Source organism: Eulemur rufifrons, chromosome 19, assembly GCF_041146395.1.
Source record: "Eulemur rufifrons isolate Redbay chromosome 19, OSU_ERuf_1, whole genome shotgun sequence".
In the NCBI taxonomy this organism is placed as follows: domain Eukaryota; kingdom Metazoa; phylum Chordata; class Mammalia; order Primates; family Lemuridae; genus Eulemur; species Eulemur rufifrons.
Window position 1 is genome coordinate 18,810,982 of NC_091001.1, and position 19,528 is coordinate 18,830,509.

A 19,528-nucleotide genomic window follows, 5' to 3' on the forward strand; every position below is an offset into this window, starting at 1 on the left:
AGCATTTCTACGTATGCATTTCTGGTAAACTGTTTAATAAGATCTCAGAAGAAAATGACTTGAATCTCTATGATTCTAATGATTTGCTATTACTTTTTCCTTATTCTAAACAAAAATACATATCCTTACCTGATTTTTTATTTGTAATATTATATTCTCTTTCTTAAAGAAGGCCCTCCAAATTGTATAAGCTTTACATCCCCAAGATGCTGGATTTGCCTCTAGTGACCAACAAAATAAGAGGAAATCTAAAAAGAGTTGGTGTCTTGAAAGCCAAGTGAAGGAAGAACAGAACTGGGTCAAATGCTGCTGAGAGATCAATCAAGAAGAGCATGGAGAATTGGTCTTTGGATTTAGTTATTGGCGACCTTGACAAGAGCTGTTTGAGCTCAAATTGTAGGGCACCATATATGATGTTTGGTATCTGCTTTTTTTTTTAACTTAATGCATTAAAGAGATCTTTTCATATCGATATATATAGAGCTGCTTCGTTCTTCGTTCTGTATCTTTGATGCAGCCCTTAAATTTATCTAATAGGGGTTAGTCTGCTATAAATTAACATTAATAAATTATTTTCAATTTTATGCTATTTCTGACATTACCAAAATAACTAGCCTTTTACTGTGCCATTTCACACATATGAGTGCCTCTGTAGGACAAATACACAGGAATAGAATTGCCCAAATGTATATGCATTGAAAAATGTGATGGCTATTTGGCTGTATATGTACATTATTTGCTATCTTTTATGCAGCATTTCTACATATTTATAGTGGAAAGGGGGCTCTGTGAGTGAGCTCAGTCCCTTATGTTGCCTGACTCTTTATTTTCCACTATATATTCTAAATAATTTTTGCTCATATTTAAAAGAGGGCGGGGCATGGTGGCTGATGCCTGTACTTCTAGCACTTTGGGAGGCCAAGGCCCGAGGATTGCTTGACCCCAGGAGTTTGAGTTTGCAGTGAGCTATGATGACACCACTGCACTCTAGCCCTGGCAACAGAGCAAGACCCTGTCTCAAAACAAAATAAAACAAAACAAACTAATAGGGATTTTAATATTTTATTTGGTAAAGAGGCATTTAACTGAATCATCTTATTAGTTCTAATGTTTTTCAGTCCTATTCCTTGAATTTATATATATGTGTGTGTATATACATACACACACACACACACACACACTTGATAATAATGTTGTGTTCCTTCTGATATCTGTAACTCTATTTTTCTTATCTTATTCATTGGCTAGAAATTCCAAAATGATGTGTGTTCTTTCCTTGCTTTAGAGGAAACATCTCTAATATTTCAATAATAAGCAACATTAATTTACATTAAGATGGTGAATGTTAGTTTCACATAAATACTATTATGTTGAGAAAATATACTTACATTCTAGTGTAGAAAGAGTTAGTATAAAAAGAGTTAGGTACGAAAAATTAATTATTGGGTACAATGTACATTATTTTGGTGATGAGTACACTAAAAGCTCAGACTTAGCCACTATATAACATGTGTATGTAATGGAATTCAACTTGTATCCGCTAAATCTATTGAAAAAAAATTAGGTTGTACAAAAATGTGAATATATTTAACATTACTAAACTGTACACTTAAATGGTTAAGATGGTAAATTTTATGTTATCACAATTAAAAAATTTTATTAAATGGATGCTATCAAATAGTTTCAGATATATTTTTGGTATCTATTTAAACAATATGATTTTTAATTCTTGACCTATTAATGTGATAAATATTTTCTAATAATTAAGCAAAATCATTAGGCTCTAAAAAATCCTAAATTCATAATATGTTATTGATCAAGTAAATAATATTAATCTTTTCTCTTGCCAAACTTTCATGCACCACTGTGGGAGGCAGAATAATGCTCCCATAAAGATGTCCACCTCCTAATCTCTGAAACCTCTGTGCTATGGTTTGTCTCTACCAAAATTCCTATTGAAATTGGATTCCCAATGTAGTGTTGGGAGGTGGGGCCTAGTGGGACGTGTTTGGGTCTTGGGATAGATCCCTCATGAATAGATTAATGTACTCCTGTGAGACTTGCTCAGTTACTGCGAGAGCAGGCTGCTCCTTCTGTATTTGGTCTCTTTGTACATTCCCCCTTCCTCTTCCATTTTCCGCCATGAGTGGAAGTAACATGAGACTTTGACGAGATGGGCTGTCCAATCTTAGACTTTTCAGCCATCAGAATGGTGAATCAAATAAACCTCTATTCTTTATAAATTACCCAGTGTCAAGTATTCTGTTATAGCAACACAAAACAGACTAAGACACTAAGATTAAGACATTAAGTGGATATGTTACCTTACACCAGCATTCCCCAACCTTTTTGGCACCAGGGACTAGTTTCATGGAAGACAACTTTTCCACTGATGGGGAGGGGTGCAGGGTGGAGGGGGCTGAGGGGCAGAGTTTGTGGCCCAGTCCCTAACAGGCCAGTCTGCAGCCCAGGGATTGGAGATCACAGTCTTACACAACAAAACGGATTTTGCAGATGTGATTAAATTGAAGATCTTTAAATGAGAAGATTATTCAGGATTATCTAGGTAGGCCCAATGTAATCACAAGAATCCTTATATATGAAAGAGAGAGGTAGCAGGGTCAGTGTCAGAGAGAGATTTGAAGATGCTATCTGCTGGCTTTGATGATGGAGGAAGGGTCCACAGGCCAAGAAATGCAGGTACACTCTAGAATCTGGAAAGGGCAAAAAAAAAAAAAAAAAAATTCTCAGCCAGGGGTGATGGCTCACGCCTGTATCCTAGCACTCTAGGAGGCCGAGGCGGGTGGATCATTTGAGCTCAGGGGTTCCAGATCAGCCTGAGCAAGAGTGAGACCCCGACTCTACTAAAAAATAGAAAGAAATTAGCTGGACGACTAAAAATTATATAGAAAAAATTAGCCGGGCATGGTGGCACATGCCTGCAGTCCCAGCTATTTGGGAGGCTGAGGCAGAAGGATTGCTTGAGCCCAGGACTTTGAGGTTGCTGTGAGCTAGGCTGATGCCACAGCACTCTAGTCCAGGCAACAGAGTGAGACTCTGTCTCAAAAAAAAAAAAAAAAATCTCCTCCATAGTGTCCAAAAGCAATACAGCCCTGCCAACACCATGATTCTAGCCCAGAGAAACCCATTTCAAACTTCTGAACTTTAGAACTATAAGAGAAAATATTCATTTTAAGCCACTAAATTTATGATAACTTATTACAACAACAAAACTAATACAACTAATAAAATAGTATAATAATAGACTAATACAAGTAATGCAATTAAGTAAAATAATTTAAAAAGAAAATACACTTACAAATATCTTTCTACTATTGCCTAGAGGGAAAACAATTCCTAAAGAAATGTTCATACTAACTTTCCCTTAGTTTAGCAGAGTAGGGGAAGCATAGTAATTTTAGAAGAAGCTCTGTGCTTAAATATATCCCCCTGGAATCCCTAGTGTCCTCAAGAAGACAAGACATCTGAGACTGCTCTAAGGAGAATATTGGTCACTGTAAAGTGATAATGCCAGAGGTGGTACGTTAGACAGTACGGACTGGTGTGCAACCCTGGCATATAAGCAAAGAGCTGCCAACTCCTATCCTAACCTGAGTTGTTGTTTTAACTTCTGAGATTCTAATTTTTATATCTGTAAGAAAATAATAGTTCAATTGAAAATTTGCTAGAAAATATGTTTATATGAAGATGACAATTTCAACCAAATTAAGTAGAAAATTTAACTTTGATTACTTACTAATTAAGGAAAAATTAAACTTTATGGGGATGAGGTTATATATGGTAGTAATTTACTTTATTTAGAAGAATTATAAGAAGCTGGATATGTATAAGTCTAAACTATTAATAGCAGAATTCTACCTAAAATGTCTACATACAGATGAAAAAGATTTACTTGATCTTAAAAATTTTTTTTATTTCTGGAAAATATATTTATGCTAAATGTTTCTGAGAAATAAGCTATTTATATAACAAAACACAAGAAATGACAGATATCAATTGGACAATCATTTTTTATTTTGGTCTTTAACCAGAATGAACAATCACTTTAATATACAACTATTACATAATGTTTTCATTTGTTCTGGTCTTGCATTTTTATCCAAACCAATTTAGTGAATTTCGAATGATAAATTTCTAAAAATGTCTTTTTAAGACACTCTGCCTTAATTTAAATTTTCATAAATTAAAGGGCAATATGGCTTACTGGGCTTTGAAAATGGACAGCCCTGACTTGGAGTGCTGATACCTATATGAGCTTTGGCTCTGAGCCTCTGCTACTTCATCTGTAAAAGGGGAATAAAGCTACCTTACAGGGGTGTTATAAAATAAGTTATAAAGTAGACTCTGGGAAGATGGTAGAGTAGCAAGCACCAACAATCTGTCTCCACTCCTAGACAATAATTGCACGGGCAGAATCAGTCTGATGTAATTATTTTAGAACTCTAGAGTCTATTGAAGTCTTGAAACTTTCAGGGGAAAGGCTGGATGGTAAATTGCAGTCAATTTTGATCAATTTCAGCTCTTACCACATAGGCATCCTCTACACTAAGCCCTTGGTAAGCAGTTTGCATGCAGGTTGAAGGACACGGGGTGGGAAAAAAGCACCCTGTCCTCTGAATACTTGGTATCTGTACTCTGATTGCTGACTGCTGCTTCTGACTGGAAAAGTACAAAGAGTCAAGGGTGGGCATGGGAGAAAGGAGTCATTGTTGTTGATCCTCCCCCCATTGTTGCAAGCCTCTCCCCCTCTGGCTGAAATGACTTTCAGGGGATTTAAAGGGACAATGCCCTCCCCACCCCTTCATTTTTCTCTTTTCTTCCTTTTGAGAACAAGATATTAAAGACTAGGTCATTCAAAAACAACTGCGTATATGGGAAAAAGAAGAAAGTGACAGTGTATGCCCATGGAAAGGTGTCGGCTCACAGACCTTAAGTTTACACCTCAGGCTGATCCTTGGCACAGCAAGAAACTACAATAATCAAAGAAACAAAAATAATGACAACAAAAACAAAAATGAAAAATCCTAGGGAAGGAGGAGAATCTGATTTCCAGAGATTCCACATTATTAGATTCAAATGTCTACTTTTCAATAACAAAAAAAAAAAATCACAAAGAATACAAAGAAGCTGGAAAATATGACCCATTCAAAGGAAAAAAAATATCAACAGAAACTGTCCCTGAAAAAGACCTAAGAGCAAATCTACTCATTAAAGTAGACACAGACATAAAATAACTGTCTTAAAGATGCTCAAAGAACTAAAAGAACATGTGGAGAAAGTCAAGAAATGATGTATGAACAAAATGGAAATACCAATAAAGAGATAGCAAACCTAAAAAGAAACCTCCCAAGGATCTGGAGCTGGAAAGTACAATAACTGAAATAAAAATTCACCAGAGGGATTCAAAGGCAGATTTGAGCAGGCAGAAAAAAGAATCAGCCAACTAGAAGATAGGGCATTAGAAATAATTGAGTCTGTGGAACAGAAATTAAAAAATGGAAGACAAGTAAACAGAGCCTTAGGAACCTGTGGGACACCATCAAGCCAACCAATGTATGCATGTAGGAGTTGCAGAGGGAAAAGAGAGAGAGAAAGAAAGGGGTAGAGAGAATATTTGAAAAAATAATGGCTGAAAACTTCCCAAATTTGATTAAAGACATGAATATAAACATGAAATAAGAAGTTCAACAAACTCCAAGTAAGACGAATTCAAAGAGGCCCACACTAAAATACATTATAACCAAACTATAGAAAGTCAAAGAACTTTGAAAGCAGCTAGAGAGTAGCAACTCATTACATACAAGGGATCCTCTATAAAATTATCAGATTTCTCATCAGAAACTTTGAAGGCTATACACAGTGGGCTGACATATTCAGTGTGATAAAAGAAAAAAAAAAAAACCTTCAACTAAGAATCCCATATTTAGCAAACTGACCTTCAAAAGTGAGGAAGAAATTAAGACTTTCCCACATAAATGAAAGCTGAGAAAGTTTATTACCACTAGATATCCTTTGAGAAATGCTCAAGAGAGTCCTGCAGTATGAAATAAAAGGACATAAGACAGCAACTCAAATCTGAGTGAAAAAATAAAGATGTCAATAAAGGTAAATACATGGGCAATTATAAAAAGTAGTATTATCGTAACAAGGCCAGGCACGGTGGCTCACGCCTGTAATCCTAGCACTCTGGGAGGCTGAGGCAGGAGGATCACTTGAGGTCAAGAGTTTGAGACCAGCCTGACCAAGAGACCTGTCTCTACTACAAATAGAAAAAATTAGCCGAGCATGATGGTGGGTGCCTGTGGTCCCAGCTACTCTGGAGGCTGAGGTAGGAGGATCACTCGAGCCTGGGAATTTGTGATTGCTACAAGCTAGGCTGATGCCACGGCACTCTAGCCCAGGCAACAGAGTAAGACTCTGTCTCAAAAAAAAAAAAAAAAAAAGCAGTATTATTATAACAATGGTTTATAACTCTACTTTTTGTTTTCTGTATTATTTAAGAAACTAACACATTTGAAAAATTATTAATTTAAAATTAGTATTATTGTACTCCACATTTTGTTTTCTATATAATTGAAGATATTAATGCATTTAAAGTAATTAGCTTAAAATGAAAAAATAAAATACTCATGAAGCAAAAAAATTATTAATTTATGTTTTACATACACATGTTTAAAGATATAATACCGTGATGTCATCAACTGAAAGGGGTGAGGACAGTACTGTAAAGGAGTACAGATTCTGTATGTTATTGAAGTTAAACTGGTATAAATTTAAGTTAGAGTGCTGTAACTTTTGGCTGTGAAATGTGATCCCCATGGTAACCACAAAGAAAATAGCAATAGAATATACACACAAGGAAATAAGACGGGAATTTAAACATTTTGCTACAAAAACCCCCAATTAAACCCAAAAGAAGACAGTAATGCAGAATATGAGAGATAAGAAGCTATAAGGTATATAAAAAACAAATGGAAACATGAGAGAAATAGCTTCTCATCAGTAGTTACTTTAAATGCAAATGGATTAAACTCTCCAGTCAAAAGACAGAGATTGACAGAATGAATTAAAAAACATGATCAAACTATATGCCATCTACAAGAGTCTCATTTTAGATCTACAGACACAAATAGGTTGAAAGTAAAAAGATCGAAAAAGATATTCAATGCAAATAGTAACCAAAAGAGAGTAAGGTAGCTATACTCATATCAGACAAAATAGACTTTAAATCAAAAATGTTAGAAGAGACAAAAAAGATTAAATATTAAAGTTTCAGTACAGCAAGATATAAAAACTATAAAAATTTATGCACCTAATAAGAGACTACCAAAATGTATGAAGCAAAAACTGATAGAATTAAAGGGAGAAATAGACAGTTCCACAATAAGTGGAGACTTCAAGATATCACTCTTAATAATGGACAGAACAATCAGAAGGAAATAGAAGACTTAACAGAATAAACTAACTAGATCTAACAAACATACACAGGACACTCTACTAAGGATTTATAAGATAAGCCAAGCATTTGATGGAAGATTTGTCATATAACAGAAAGAGTAAATCTCTATGTCTTCTTTTATATGAATTCTTTCCTATGAATATTTTATATAATTTGGACAATATGTTAACTTATGTAGTTCGTGATAATGCCATTTAGTACTGGAACCTGCAAATGATACTGTCAAACTACCCAATTTCATTGAGTAATAAGTGTCTTCTGTTTGAACACATTAGAAACTCTGATATAATTTAAAACTTTTCAACACCACTAAGGATTTTTAAGAATTTCATGCAAAATAAAAAATAACTAAACTTTAGAATACTAAGATTTACTTATTACTAAAAACATAATTTCGATAATATTCAATGTTGTTGCCTATAAAATTTAGGTAACATTAAGGTGAGGCATTCAGGAGCAGTGCCTGTGTATGCTTGGAACATAGGCCAAGATTTTCTTTAAAGAGGGATTACTGGATGTTTTCTCTTCTGAATGTGGACACAGTGATGCCATGTGCCATCTAATTTTCTAGTCTAGTCACAAAGTCCAGTAAATGGGCTATGACCAACACCAGAGCCAACAACATTAAATTTGTTACATTATCATCAACAATTTTCCCATAGAGCAGCTGTGTTGCTGGGCATCTCTGCCAAAAGAAAGCCTGTAATTGATAATAAGAACAGGCTTTCTTTTGTCTTATTACTATTATACACACACACATAATTTTCTTCCCGGAGAAAAAACAGAACTCAATTTCTGATCATAGTATATTGTTTACAGTACATACAATTACATATATTTTCATTAGTTAAAATAAACTTCTACTAATTCAGGCTAATTATAAAATAAATCATTATGATTCAGTAGGTCTGTGGTGAGGAAAGTAAAAGAAAAAGAAAAAAAAGAAATAATAAAATAAATAATTAAAAAGTATCACTATGGAAAGTATTTTCTTAGTAACTGTGTATATGAGGAAAATTTAATTTTCCATAATTCCCAAAGAGAAAAACTTAGTTTCTGTAGTTACCCTTTTAGATATGTTATGGGGATAAAGATCCACATTAAAGCTTAGAACGATGAATGGATAAAGAAAACTTTCTTTGCTCATCCATAAGAAGTAACTCCTTGTCTGCTAAGTTTTATCATGAGATTGCAGCAGTTCAGTCACATCTTCAGGTTCCACTTCTACTTCTACTTCTCTTGCTATTTTCACCATATCTACAGTTACTTCCTCCACTGAAGTCCTGAACCCCTCAAAGTCATCCATGAAGGTTGGTATCAACTTCTTCCAGACCACTGTTCACATTGGTATTTTGACCTCTCCCCATGAATCACAAATGTTGTGATTTGGCAAAATGTGTCAATGGCATCTAGAATGGTGACTCTTTTCCAGAAGGTTTTTAATTTACTTAGCCCAGATCCACCAGAGGAATCACTATATATGGCAGCTATAGCCTTAGAAAATGTCTTTCTTAAAAAATAAGACTTGAAAGTCAAAATGACTCCTTGATCCATGGGCTACAGAATGGATGTTGTATTAATAGCTGTGAAAACAATTTTAATCTTCTTTGTACATCTCCATCAGAGTTCTGGATGACCCAAGGCATTGTCAATGAGCAGTAATATTTTGAAAGGAATCTTTTTTTCTGAACAGTAGGTCTCAACAGTGGGCTTAAAATATTCAGTAAACCATCCTGTAAATAGATGTGCTGTCATCCAGCCTTTGTTGTTCCATTTATAAAGCATAGGCAGAGTAGACTTGCCATAATTCTTAAGGGCCCCAGGATTTTCAAACAGGTAAATGAGCACTGGCTTTAACTTAAAGTCACTAGATGCATTAGCCCCTAACAAGAGGTAAGTGAAGCCTTAGGGGATACCTTGCATATCATTGAGCAATTCTCACAGAATGTGTCCAGCAGCTGAAATGAGGACATAATCACTAATTGTCTTCAGCATTGGCACTTAAATAAAAAATTCTGGGACAAGAACAAAAGTATGATTCAATATTCTATTATATGTTAAACTTTGAAGCCAGGCATTGACTTCTCCTCTCTAGCTATGAAAGTTCTAGATGGCATCTTCTGCCAATATAAGGCTGTTTCATCTACATTGAAAATTTGTTGTTTAGTGTAGCCCAACTTCATGAATAATCTTACCTAGATCTTCTGGATAACTTGCTACAGCTTCTACAGCAGCATTTGCTGCTTCACCTCACACTTTTACATTATGGAGACAGCCTCTTTCCTTAAACCTCACGAACCAACCTCTACTAGCTTCAGGCTTTTCTTCTGAAGGTTCCTCACCTCTGTCAGGCTTTGTAGACTTGAAGAGCTAGGCCCTTGCTCTGAATTAGGCTTTGGTTTAGGGGAATATTGTGGCTGGTTTGATCTTCTATCCAGAGTACTAAAATTTTTTCCGTATCACCAACACGGCTGTTCCACTTTATTTTCATTCATGTGTTCATTAGAGTGGCACTTTTAATTTCCTTCAAAAACTTTTCCTTTGCATTTACAATTTGGCTAATTTGGTGCAAGAGGACTAGCTTTTGGCCTATCTCAACTTTTGACATGCCTTCCTTACTAAGCTTAATTTTTGACTTAAAGTGAGAGACATAATTCTTCCTTTCACTTGAACACTCAGAGGCCGTTGTAGGATTATTAATTAACCTAATTTCAACTTGTTGTGTCTCAGGGAATAGGGAGGCCTGAGAAGAGGAAGAGAGACGAGGAATGGCTGATCGGTGGAACCGTCAGAATATACACAACATACATCAATTAAGTTTGCCATCTTATATGGGTGTAGTCTGTGGCACTCCAAAACAATTACAGTGGTAATATCAAAGATCACTAATCATAGATTACCATAACATATACAATAATAATAAAAAGGTTTAAAATATCACAAGGATTACCAAAATGTGACACAGAGACATGAACTGTGGTTGGAAAAATGGCACTGATAGACTCGCTTGGCACACGGTTGCTACAAACCTTACATTTGTTAAAAAAAAAAAAAAGCAGTATCTGTGAAGTGCAATAAAGCAAACTGTGCCTACATATTCAAAAATCTATTGAGTAGTAATAATTAGGCATAGGAAAGAAAAGAATTAGATATAAGCTACATGAACAAAAAAACTTTTAGAAGATTTTTGTATTCTCCAACTTTTAATTAGTAACTGACTTTATATTAAAAAATGCAATTTTAAATAACTGCTATTTTAAAATAAAAAAATTTAATTATATATTTGAAATCATAGAAGTCTCTTAAAATTATTTCTGAGTTTATTTAAAATTTTATTTTATAAAGTATTTATACTTTAGCTGTTGGAATATATTGTTGGTTTTTTTTTTGAGACAGAGTCTTACTCTATCACCCTAGCTAGAGTGCAGTAGAGTCATCATAGCTCACTGCAACCTCAAACTCCTGGGCTCATGCGATCCTCCTGCCTCAGCCTCCCAAGTATCATGGGACTATAGGTGTGTGCCATCACGCCCCACTAATTTTTTCTATTTTTAGTAGAGACAGGATTTCCCTTTTGCTCAGGCTGGTCTCGAATTCCTGGGCTCAAGTGATCCTCCTGCCTTGGCCTCCCAGAGTGCTAGGATTACAGGCATGAGCCACCGCGCTCAGCCTGGAATGTATGATTAATTAAACCTTCTTGAGAGATTATTTAATTTTATCTTCTCTCCTAAACATATACATCCCACCAGAACCACTGCCTGCTTATCCAAATAGCTAGAACTGGTTTACATTTAATCAAGTAGAAATTGCTGTGTGGAATCTAGATATTTCCTCCATGACATTTATATTGACATTCACTCAAAATCAAATTATTAATATGTATATATAATCTTAAAAAAAGAACATCACCTAAGCAATTCTATATAAATTACATATTTTCTATTTATGATAAATGCTCTTATTTTAGTAGCTTTGAAAAAAACCTAGGTAAGGATCCAAGCATCTACAATAGCAGCATACAAAATGATTAATCATGATGCTCCAAATTGATTTCAAAACATTTATTTATTCAATACCTTTAATTAAAAAGTATCATGCAAAATGCTTTCTCCAAACACCTTAGGATGGCTTAACTAAGAATTTGACATCCCATTTAAGAATCTGTGCCAACAACAAAGATAGAAAACTTATCCACCAGTACCTCCTGGTTGTAGCATATATGACTAAAAGGAACAGTCCAAAAATTCATTGGGAATTCTTATTCTCCCACCTAATCTTGTTTTAGGTTCTCTAATGTACCTATTATATATTTTAATTTTTAAACTTACCTGATATAAATAATCTTCAAATACAAAATAATAATCATCATTGCTTGCTGTCAACTTCACATCCTATAATTAAAAGTAGAGAGTACTGAAATGAACCCAAATGAACAACTGTAGTACTAAAGCATACATACAATATTTAGAAATAATATTGCAATGAATTTATTACTTTATGATTATAAACTTCTCAATTAGATTTTATCACTGCTATATATTTACTTGAGTAATATATGTGACACGTTATTTGACCTCAAATTCCACATACTTTTTTAGGCTACATTAGTAATTGTTTATTATTTATTTCAATTTTATATCCTTTTAATCTACTATTTAAGTATCATAAAGCTAGAAAAGCAAAGCAGATGAAATCATAACATCCAGAAGCAACCACAGCAATCTACCCTAAATTACTGTTCCAATCTCACTACTCAATTCCACATTCCTGCCATTCCCTCAAAGTACCAAATATGTTTCATGCCTTTGTGATTATTCACTTGCAAGTCACCACTTGCTACTGGGAGGCCAGTAACACCAATTTTCTGCATCATAAACTCATCTTTTAAGGGCCAGTTTATTGATTTCCCCTGGATAGCGTATTAGTTCCTTCCTTTAAATATATCTCTATTCTCACTTTCTGACCTGAGACTACCTTAAAGATTTCTACTCTCACTACAAAGCTTTAGGTTCTTTGTGCCCCAATGTCATAATTGCTTTTTATATACTTAGCACCAGCACAGTGCCTAGCATCTAATTAGTATCCAAAAAGTGTTTGAAGAATGAATAAAATATAAAAATGATAAAATTATTAACAGAAATTAATTATAGTTTCCTGTGATACACTATATCATTATATAGGTACCCCTCCCCAATAACAAACAAGAAAATGAAGCCCAGAAAAATAAACCAAAATATTTGTGCTTCCCCTACAATGTCTCTGAACATTTTGTACATTGATTTAGAACTTGCTGCTTGTGTGCATCAATGCAAAGAACATGGACATTCCAACAGATTTAACTAAGATTTGAAAGCCAGTTCTACTGCTTCTAGCTGTATGACTTTGGTCAGTAACTCTGAGACTAGGTCTTAGTATTTGTAAATGGGGATACCACCGCCTACTTCAGAAAGCATGGGTAAATGCTTAGGATAGTATCAGATACAGAATAGGCATCCAGAAAACTATTTTAAAAATTAACTAAAAGCCCCTTTACTTATAGTAGTCTTCATCTATTTATAAGTAAATATAGATCTTGAACCTTATTTGTATCAAAAAACCCCAGACCTAAAGGACACCATACTTTTGGACCCAATATATAATCAAGTCAACAAATACTGATTGGATGGGATGAAGAACACAATCAAATACTGATTGGATGGGATGAGGGATACGAATATCCTCAAGAAGTCTACAATCTCACTGGCAAGAAAATATACTTAGTGAAAACATAGGAAACATTACAAAGAAATGTTACAGAAATCCATAATAATATGGCTCCAACACTCTGCAAAATTCAAACAGGCTATTGAGCAAAGTGGCAATCCGGGGAGGATGAAATGAGTCATAGATGACTCTAGGGGTAGTGAATGGTGTGCTAAATCTGAGTAATGACATAGATTAAGGAGACAGAAAGAGGCCAGTCTTCTAAGTCAGAAGACAACATGGGCAAAGGCAGAGATCATGTATTCTCAACAGGGGTGATATTGCCTCTATGGTAGTGAAAACTGGTTCTTGGGGGCCAAAAAATTTTACATGTTACAATGGTATGTGGATCTCTAGAGCTCGTCTCTACCCAACAAAATTTATTCTCTGTTATTTAATTTTTCTTTTTTTAGAGAGAAACTAAATGATTTTTCTCTTCAGGGATGTGATAAAGAAGAAAGGTTGAGAAACACTGGTATAAATTGCCAGATCACAGATAAACGGTAGAAAAATGCAGAGGGTGTGGCTACAAGGCAAGTTTTGGGGGAAAAAAAACAAAAACAACCCAGTTTAGATAGAACCATTTATTAAGATAGCTTGAGGGGTGGGGCGGTTGGTGATATCCTGTATTTAGTACTGCCTTGTTCCATTCATTCCTTTAACCTTTAACTAAAGTCATTCTACCTTGTTTTCAATTAGATTTAAAACAAGTCTTTGCTATAGGGAGCTGTAATAAAACTTTACATATTTTTTTTAAATGCTCATTTCCTTAAGGGCTGACTGTAATAATGTTTGGAGTTGTTCCAACAAGATCAGCAGGGCCCAATCAAAAACAACTAGACAGATATCTTCCTAAAAACATTCATGTGCACAGGATTGATGCTATCAAGACTTAATACTCAATTCCTCAGGTACAAACTGTGTACTTTTTTTCTCAAAACATTTCCTTTACTGACTCAAACAGAAATTCATGTTGGCAACAGAGAACTCTCATAGTAGCACTCCCTGCTTTTTTGAGCTTTTTCACTTGTAAATTTCCTCTCATTTGAATAGAAAGAGGTTAAAGGTCTTACAGGCCTAAAGATCTCTTACACTGTTGCTAAAATAATTCACTGAACATGATAATTTGACCTCAAAGTTAACATGAGTATCTGTGATCCAAATCTCATGTAAAACCTCTGTGAGATTCAAGATTTTTCATCAAAGGACTGTATCCTCTAGATTCTCATTTCTGTTTACTGTTCAGTGCGTAGTGGTTAAGAGTATGGTTCTGAAGTCAGATTACCTGGGACCAAATCTTGGCTTTGCTACTTAATATGTGAATTTAAACAAATGTCTTTAATTTTTCATGTCAGTTCTCTCATCTGTAAAATACTAAAATAACAGTACTTTCTGTTTTGCTATAACACCTGTGGCTATGTGGCTTGTAAGTAGAGGAATGATGTCAGTGTAACATGGAAACTGTCTTGGTTCAGGTGCAATTTTTCTTAAGCAAGGAGAGCCACGGCAGTGGGATAGAATCATAACCTTCAGCGGGAAGGTAAAAAGCCTTCAGCTCAGCTGCTGCATAAACGCAAGCCTTTATAGCTGCATTTTCAGAAAATTAAAAACGGACGTTGGCCCTGGGGCTCCCTCTCCAAACAGGCACACCCCCAGCCTGGCACACTTCTCTCAGTTGCTGTACTTCTTGTGCTCACCTTCACAGTAGCCCCACTGGCCCAGAGCACTACACTTCTATTTGCATTATTTTAGCATTTTTGTACATTTTTAATGGCTCCTGCCAGAGCAGCCTGCCTAAGCTGTTTAATTCTACTCCCAAGCTACCAATTATTGTTTTTATTAGCACTCTGGTTACAAAGTTACAAAAGCCTTGAGTGGGCTTACCTCAAACCTTTTTTTCCCATAAGCTCTGTTACTGTTAATGCACGATTTTGCAGAATGTGAGGTTTTTTTCCCCCAGAAAAAAAAATGCATTTATCATTCATAGTCTAAATGCTGGTATCTGCTATACACTTGGATAGTTGTCAGGATTAAATAATATCTATGTCAAGGGTTTGGAACACTATGGCACATAGTAAGCAGTCATCAAATGTTAGTTGCTATTATGACCCTTGGCCATATTCTACTCAGACAAGTTTTCAGGTCCTTTATTATATTGTTTTTCCCATTTCTGAGACCTGTAATATAGAGACCTCCTCTATCTTTTAAATTTTAAATTTAAAATCCAAGTCTTTTAAACAGCCTAATATTAATTCAGAATTAGTCATATATTATGCTTAAAGCATCTACAGTTAGACTCAACTTGATTATCAAATGCTTGGAGGCAAAACCTCAACGTATCCATATCATAAAACTTGAGATGTACTTTACCATATGTCTAGAAACTAAAAGAAATTAAAAGTTACAAATAACTTCAATATAATAAACAAGTAGGCCCTAAAGAATCATGAGGTAAATAAGATAAAAATATTATAGTCTGCTTTTCTTTTCAGATGCATTTTTATTTGATTTGTATGGAAAACATGAGTTTATAATGACAAGAAATGCTTATTCTCTTAATCAAAAAATGGGAGGACTAGGAAAGGATCATGAGGACAGCTTCAAAGGGAAAGAAGATAACACTAAATGCAAACTACACATTTTGAAGGCCAACCTTAACTTTACATGAATAAATTTAATGATCACTTAAAATTATTTTTCAAGGTTAATAGATATCATTGCATATAGTGCAGGCCCTGCATACTGAATACCAATTTTTAATGTTAAAGAAATGGTAAAGACTATGCTTACTTTCACTTACTTTATAAATTAGACTGTCCACCAAAAGGTCATGTTGTATCACATTGGTCTTAAGCTGCTCATAATACAAGATATCCTAAATTTAAAACAAAAAAAAGATTAATCATATTTATAAAGTCAGCCTCAAATTTTAATAAATAATAATCATTAATAGTATTATAAACACTGAGAGAGCAGGAACTCAGTTTTATTCACAACTATATGCTCCATGTCTGACCAATAGTAGATGTTCAATAAATATACCTATTCCCATCACTTGGGATAACATCTGGCACCTGGTAGATATTTAGTCAACATTTGCTAAATTATAATTTAACTTTAGTAGAAAATACAGTATTTATTAAGTACTTATAGGTGCAAAGCACTGTTTTACCCACTTTACATGAGTTAACTCAATTAATCCCATACCAACAAAATGAAATAGGTCAGTGACTATTATTCCATTTACATATGAGAAACTGAAGTCCAGAGAGAAAAGTAACTTGCTACCCCAAGGCCACAAAGCTAGTAAGATTTGATACCAGCAACCCTGGCCCTATAACCTATAAAAAATACCCAGAAGGATTACACTATACTGCCTTTCTAATGCCTAAATTATTATTAATGCAAAATAAAAAGTTTAAACATAACAAATAACCTCTGGTAGTAAAAGCAATCATACAGCACATAAAAGAAGTCAGCTTTTCATATTAGAATATGGTCCCATAATACTATAAAATCTGGTTAACTGCACTGTGATGAGATTAGGCTAATGTTTAATTTAATAGATAGTAAGAAATGGAAGAGAAGGAAAATGGAAAGGAAAGAACAAGTGAGGAAAAGAAGAAGGCAGAGGAGGAAGGGAGAGACAGAGAGAGGGAGACTTGAGACTGTAATCAGGTTAAGCACCAGGCTCATAGTTGGTCCGGGCATGAAGGATGAAGGTAGGATCAATTGGGCAGTAGTTGTGCTGAAACAAGATAGAAATATTAATATTATCCCATTGCTTTAGCTGACCCTTGTATTCCTCTGAATCCTTCCTTTCATCTGCCAGGCACTTTAGTCCTGGCCTCCGCTCATATCCAAAGGCTGCCTGGCTCATGGCACACAACAATCTATACACAACTCTTGCTGAAGACATTCCCTCCAACAAGTAAAAGTTGTAGGACAGGTCATCTGGGACAAGGAGGAATATTTATTGTGTGAACTAAAATAAAATCTTAAGTCCCCCAGATAACTGAATGGACTTCCTCTTGGCCTTGGAGATTCCAGAAAAACCTTAAAGCTGAGTTGCCAGCCATGGGAAGGGAGGTCAAACATGCCTTGTCATGCCCTGTGGTCCCTTTTGGAGCTACTCTTTGTTGCAATAAGGTACTAAATCATTAACAGGCCTAAGGCCACGCAAAACAAAGCTTAAAACATACCTGCAGGACATCAATTTACTTAACAAATCACTTGAGTTTTGCTAAATATCTGGTGGCTTGTCTTTGATTAATAGACAACCTAATACTAAGTTTAAATATTTCAAGCCTTTAGACAAAGCTTCATTTCTCTAACCAAGTACAAATCAAAGAATCTTTAAAACTCACCTACAGCCTATAAGCTCCCCTACCCACGTGCTGCCTTTTTGGGCCGAACCAATGTATTCCTTCCATGTATGATCTTACTGTAATTTCTGGCCCATGAATGGATTATATAATACCAAACTGTAACTCAGCTACTGCAGGCACAGTTTTTCAGAACCTCTTGAAAACATGTGTTTTGGGCGTACATACTTGGCTCAGAATAAATATCTTTAAATTATTTTAAAGAGTGAGTTTTTTTCAGTTAACAATTGTATGTGGCTTTCTTGGCAAGATGATATCTGACGTCAAAGTGCTCTTTGCCCTAAAGATGATCTGGGCATTTACTGGCTATTTTCAGTCATTTTAATTTTAATAAAAAAGCTTTAATTACTTCTCATTGATGTTTTAATTTTTTAACTAAAGCAAAATTATTTTACTGTTTTATTTATCTTCCATTGTATCTATTGAATCTCTCTGGCTAGAATGAATAAGCTAAGGAGTTTAGAGGTTTGCCTCTTTTAAAACATAAAATAAATTTAAAATTATAAACTAACACATGACCATTAAAATAAGTGAAACAATCTAAAGCAAAATAAAGGCAAGTATCTTTTCTCCTTCCGTTCTATCTTCCTGAAGTCTGAAGTAACTAACATTATTTGTATTTTGTATTATATTTGCAATGTTATTTGTAATTCATATTCTTCCATACCTTTCTCTCTGCTTATACACACGTAATCACAGTTGGGAGTTTGAGTTGTTTTATTTTTTTTTTTTTTTTTAGAGACAAGGTCTGGAGTGCAGTGGCCCAATCATAGCTCACTATAACCTCAAACTCCTGGGCTCAAGCAATCCTCCAGCCTCAGCCTCCTGAGTAGCTAGGACCACAGGTATGTGCCACCATGCCCAGCAAATTTTTAAAATTTTTATAGCATATGTCCTGCCAAAGTGAGCACAAATTTTTAAAATTTTTTTTAGAGATGAGATCTCGCTATGTCACCCAGGCTGGTCTTCAACTCCCATCCTCAAGCAATCCTCCCACCTTGGCCCCTGCCAAAGTGCTGGGATTATAGGCATGAGCCCCCACACCTGGCCTCAGTTGTTTTTTAACATGAAATGGAGGGCCGGGCGCGGTGGCTCACGCCTGTAATCCTAGCACTCTGGGAGGCCGAGGCGGGTGGATTGCTCAAGGTCAGGAGTTCAAGACTAGCCTGAGCGAAACCCCGTCTCTACTAAAAATAGAAAGACATTATATGGACAACTAAAAATCTATATAGAAAAAATTAGCCGGGCATAGTGGCGCATGCCTGTAGTCCCAGCTACTCGGGAGGCTGAGGCAGTAGGATCGCTTAAGCCGAGGAGTCTGAGGTTGCTGTGAGCTAAGCTGACGCCACGGCACTCACTCTAGCCTGGGCAACAAAGTGAGACTCTGTCTCAACAAAAAAAAAAAAAAAACATGAAATGGAATCATACAATACCCATTATTTAGCTTCTCTAGCCTAACGATATATCATAGCTGTGCCTCTATGTTATCAATGATAAGTATAAATTTAACTCATTCTTTTTGTTAGCTACATATGCTGTAATATATCTAAAGCTATGGTATAGATGTGTCACAATTTATTTAATCATTTGCCTATAGATGAATTCTCAAGTTGTTTCTGTGTGTTTGTTCCTACAATTAATGTGGTAATAAATATCCTTATGCACTATGCTTTTATATTTATGGGATAAATTGGCAAAAGTAGGATTACAGACTGAAGGCTGTATGTATCTTAAATTGGGCTCCAAATTGCATGACTACTTTCCAAGAGAAAAAAGAAAAATCAATTCAAATTCCCACTAGCACCAAAAGAGTACATTTTATCTATATCCTTACCTTTTAAAATACTCATTTGCAATGAAAAGTGGTATCTCATTGTTGTGTTAATTTGTACTTTCCCCCTCAACAATAAAGTTAAAGATC

At 35.1% G+C, this 19,528-nt stretch overlaps 1 protein-coding gene across 2 annotated transcripts in view; it reads right to left on the reverse strand.

Moving 5' to 3' along the window:
* TBC1D19 (TBC1 domain family member 19) overlaps positions 1-19,528 on the reverse strand; it is a 124,975-nt gene that overhangs the window by 37,366 nt on the left and 68,081 nt on the right. For both annotated transcript variants that reach the window (XM_069494575.1, XM_069494574.1), the window contains 2 exons: positions 16,023-16,097; positions 11,809-11,871 (listed from right to left, as the gene is read on the reverse strand). In XM_069494575.1, the coding sequence (XP_069350676.1) occupies positions 11,809-11,871; positions 16,023-16,097 (138 nt within the window). The remainder of the gene's footprint in view (positions 1-11,808; positions 11,872-16,022; positions 16,098-19,528) is intronic.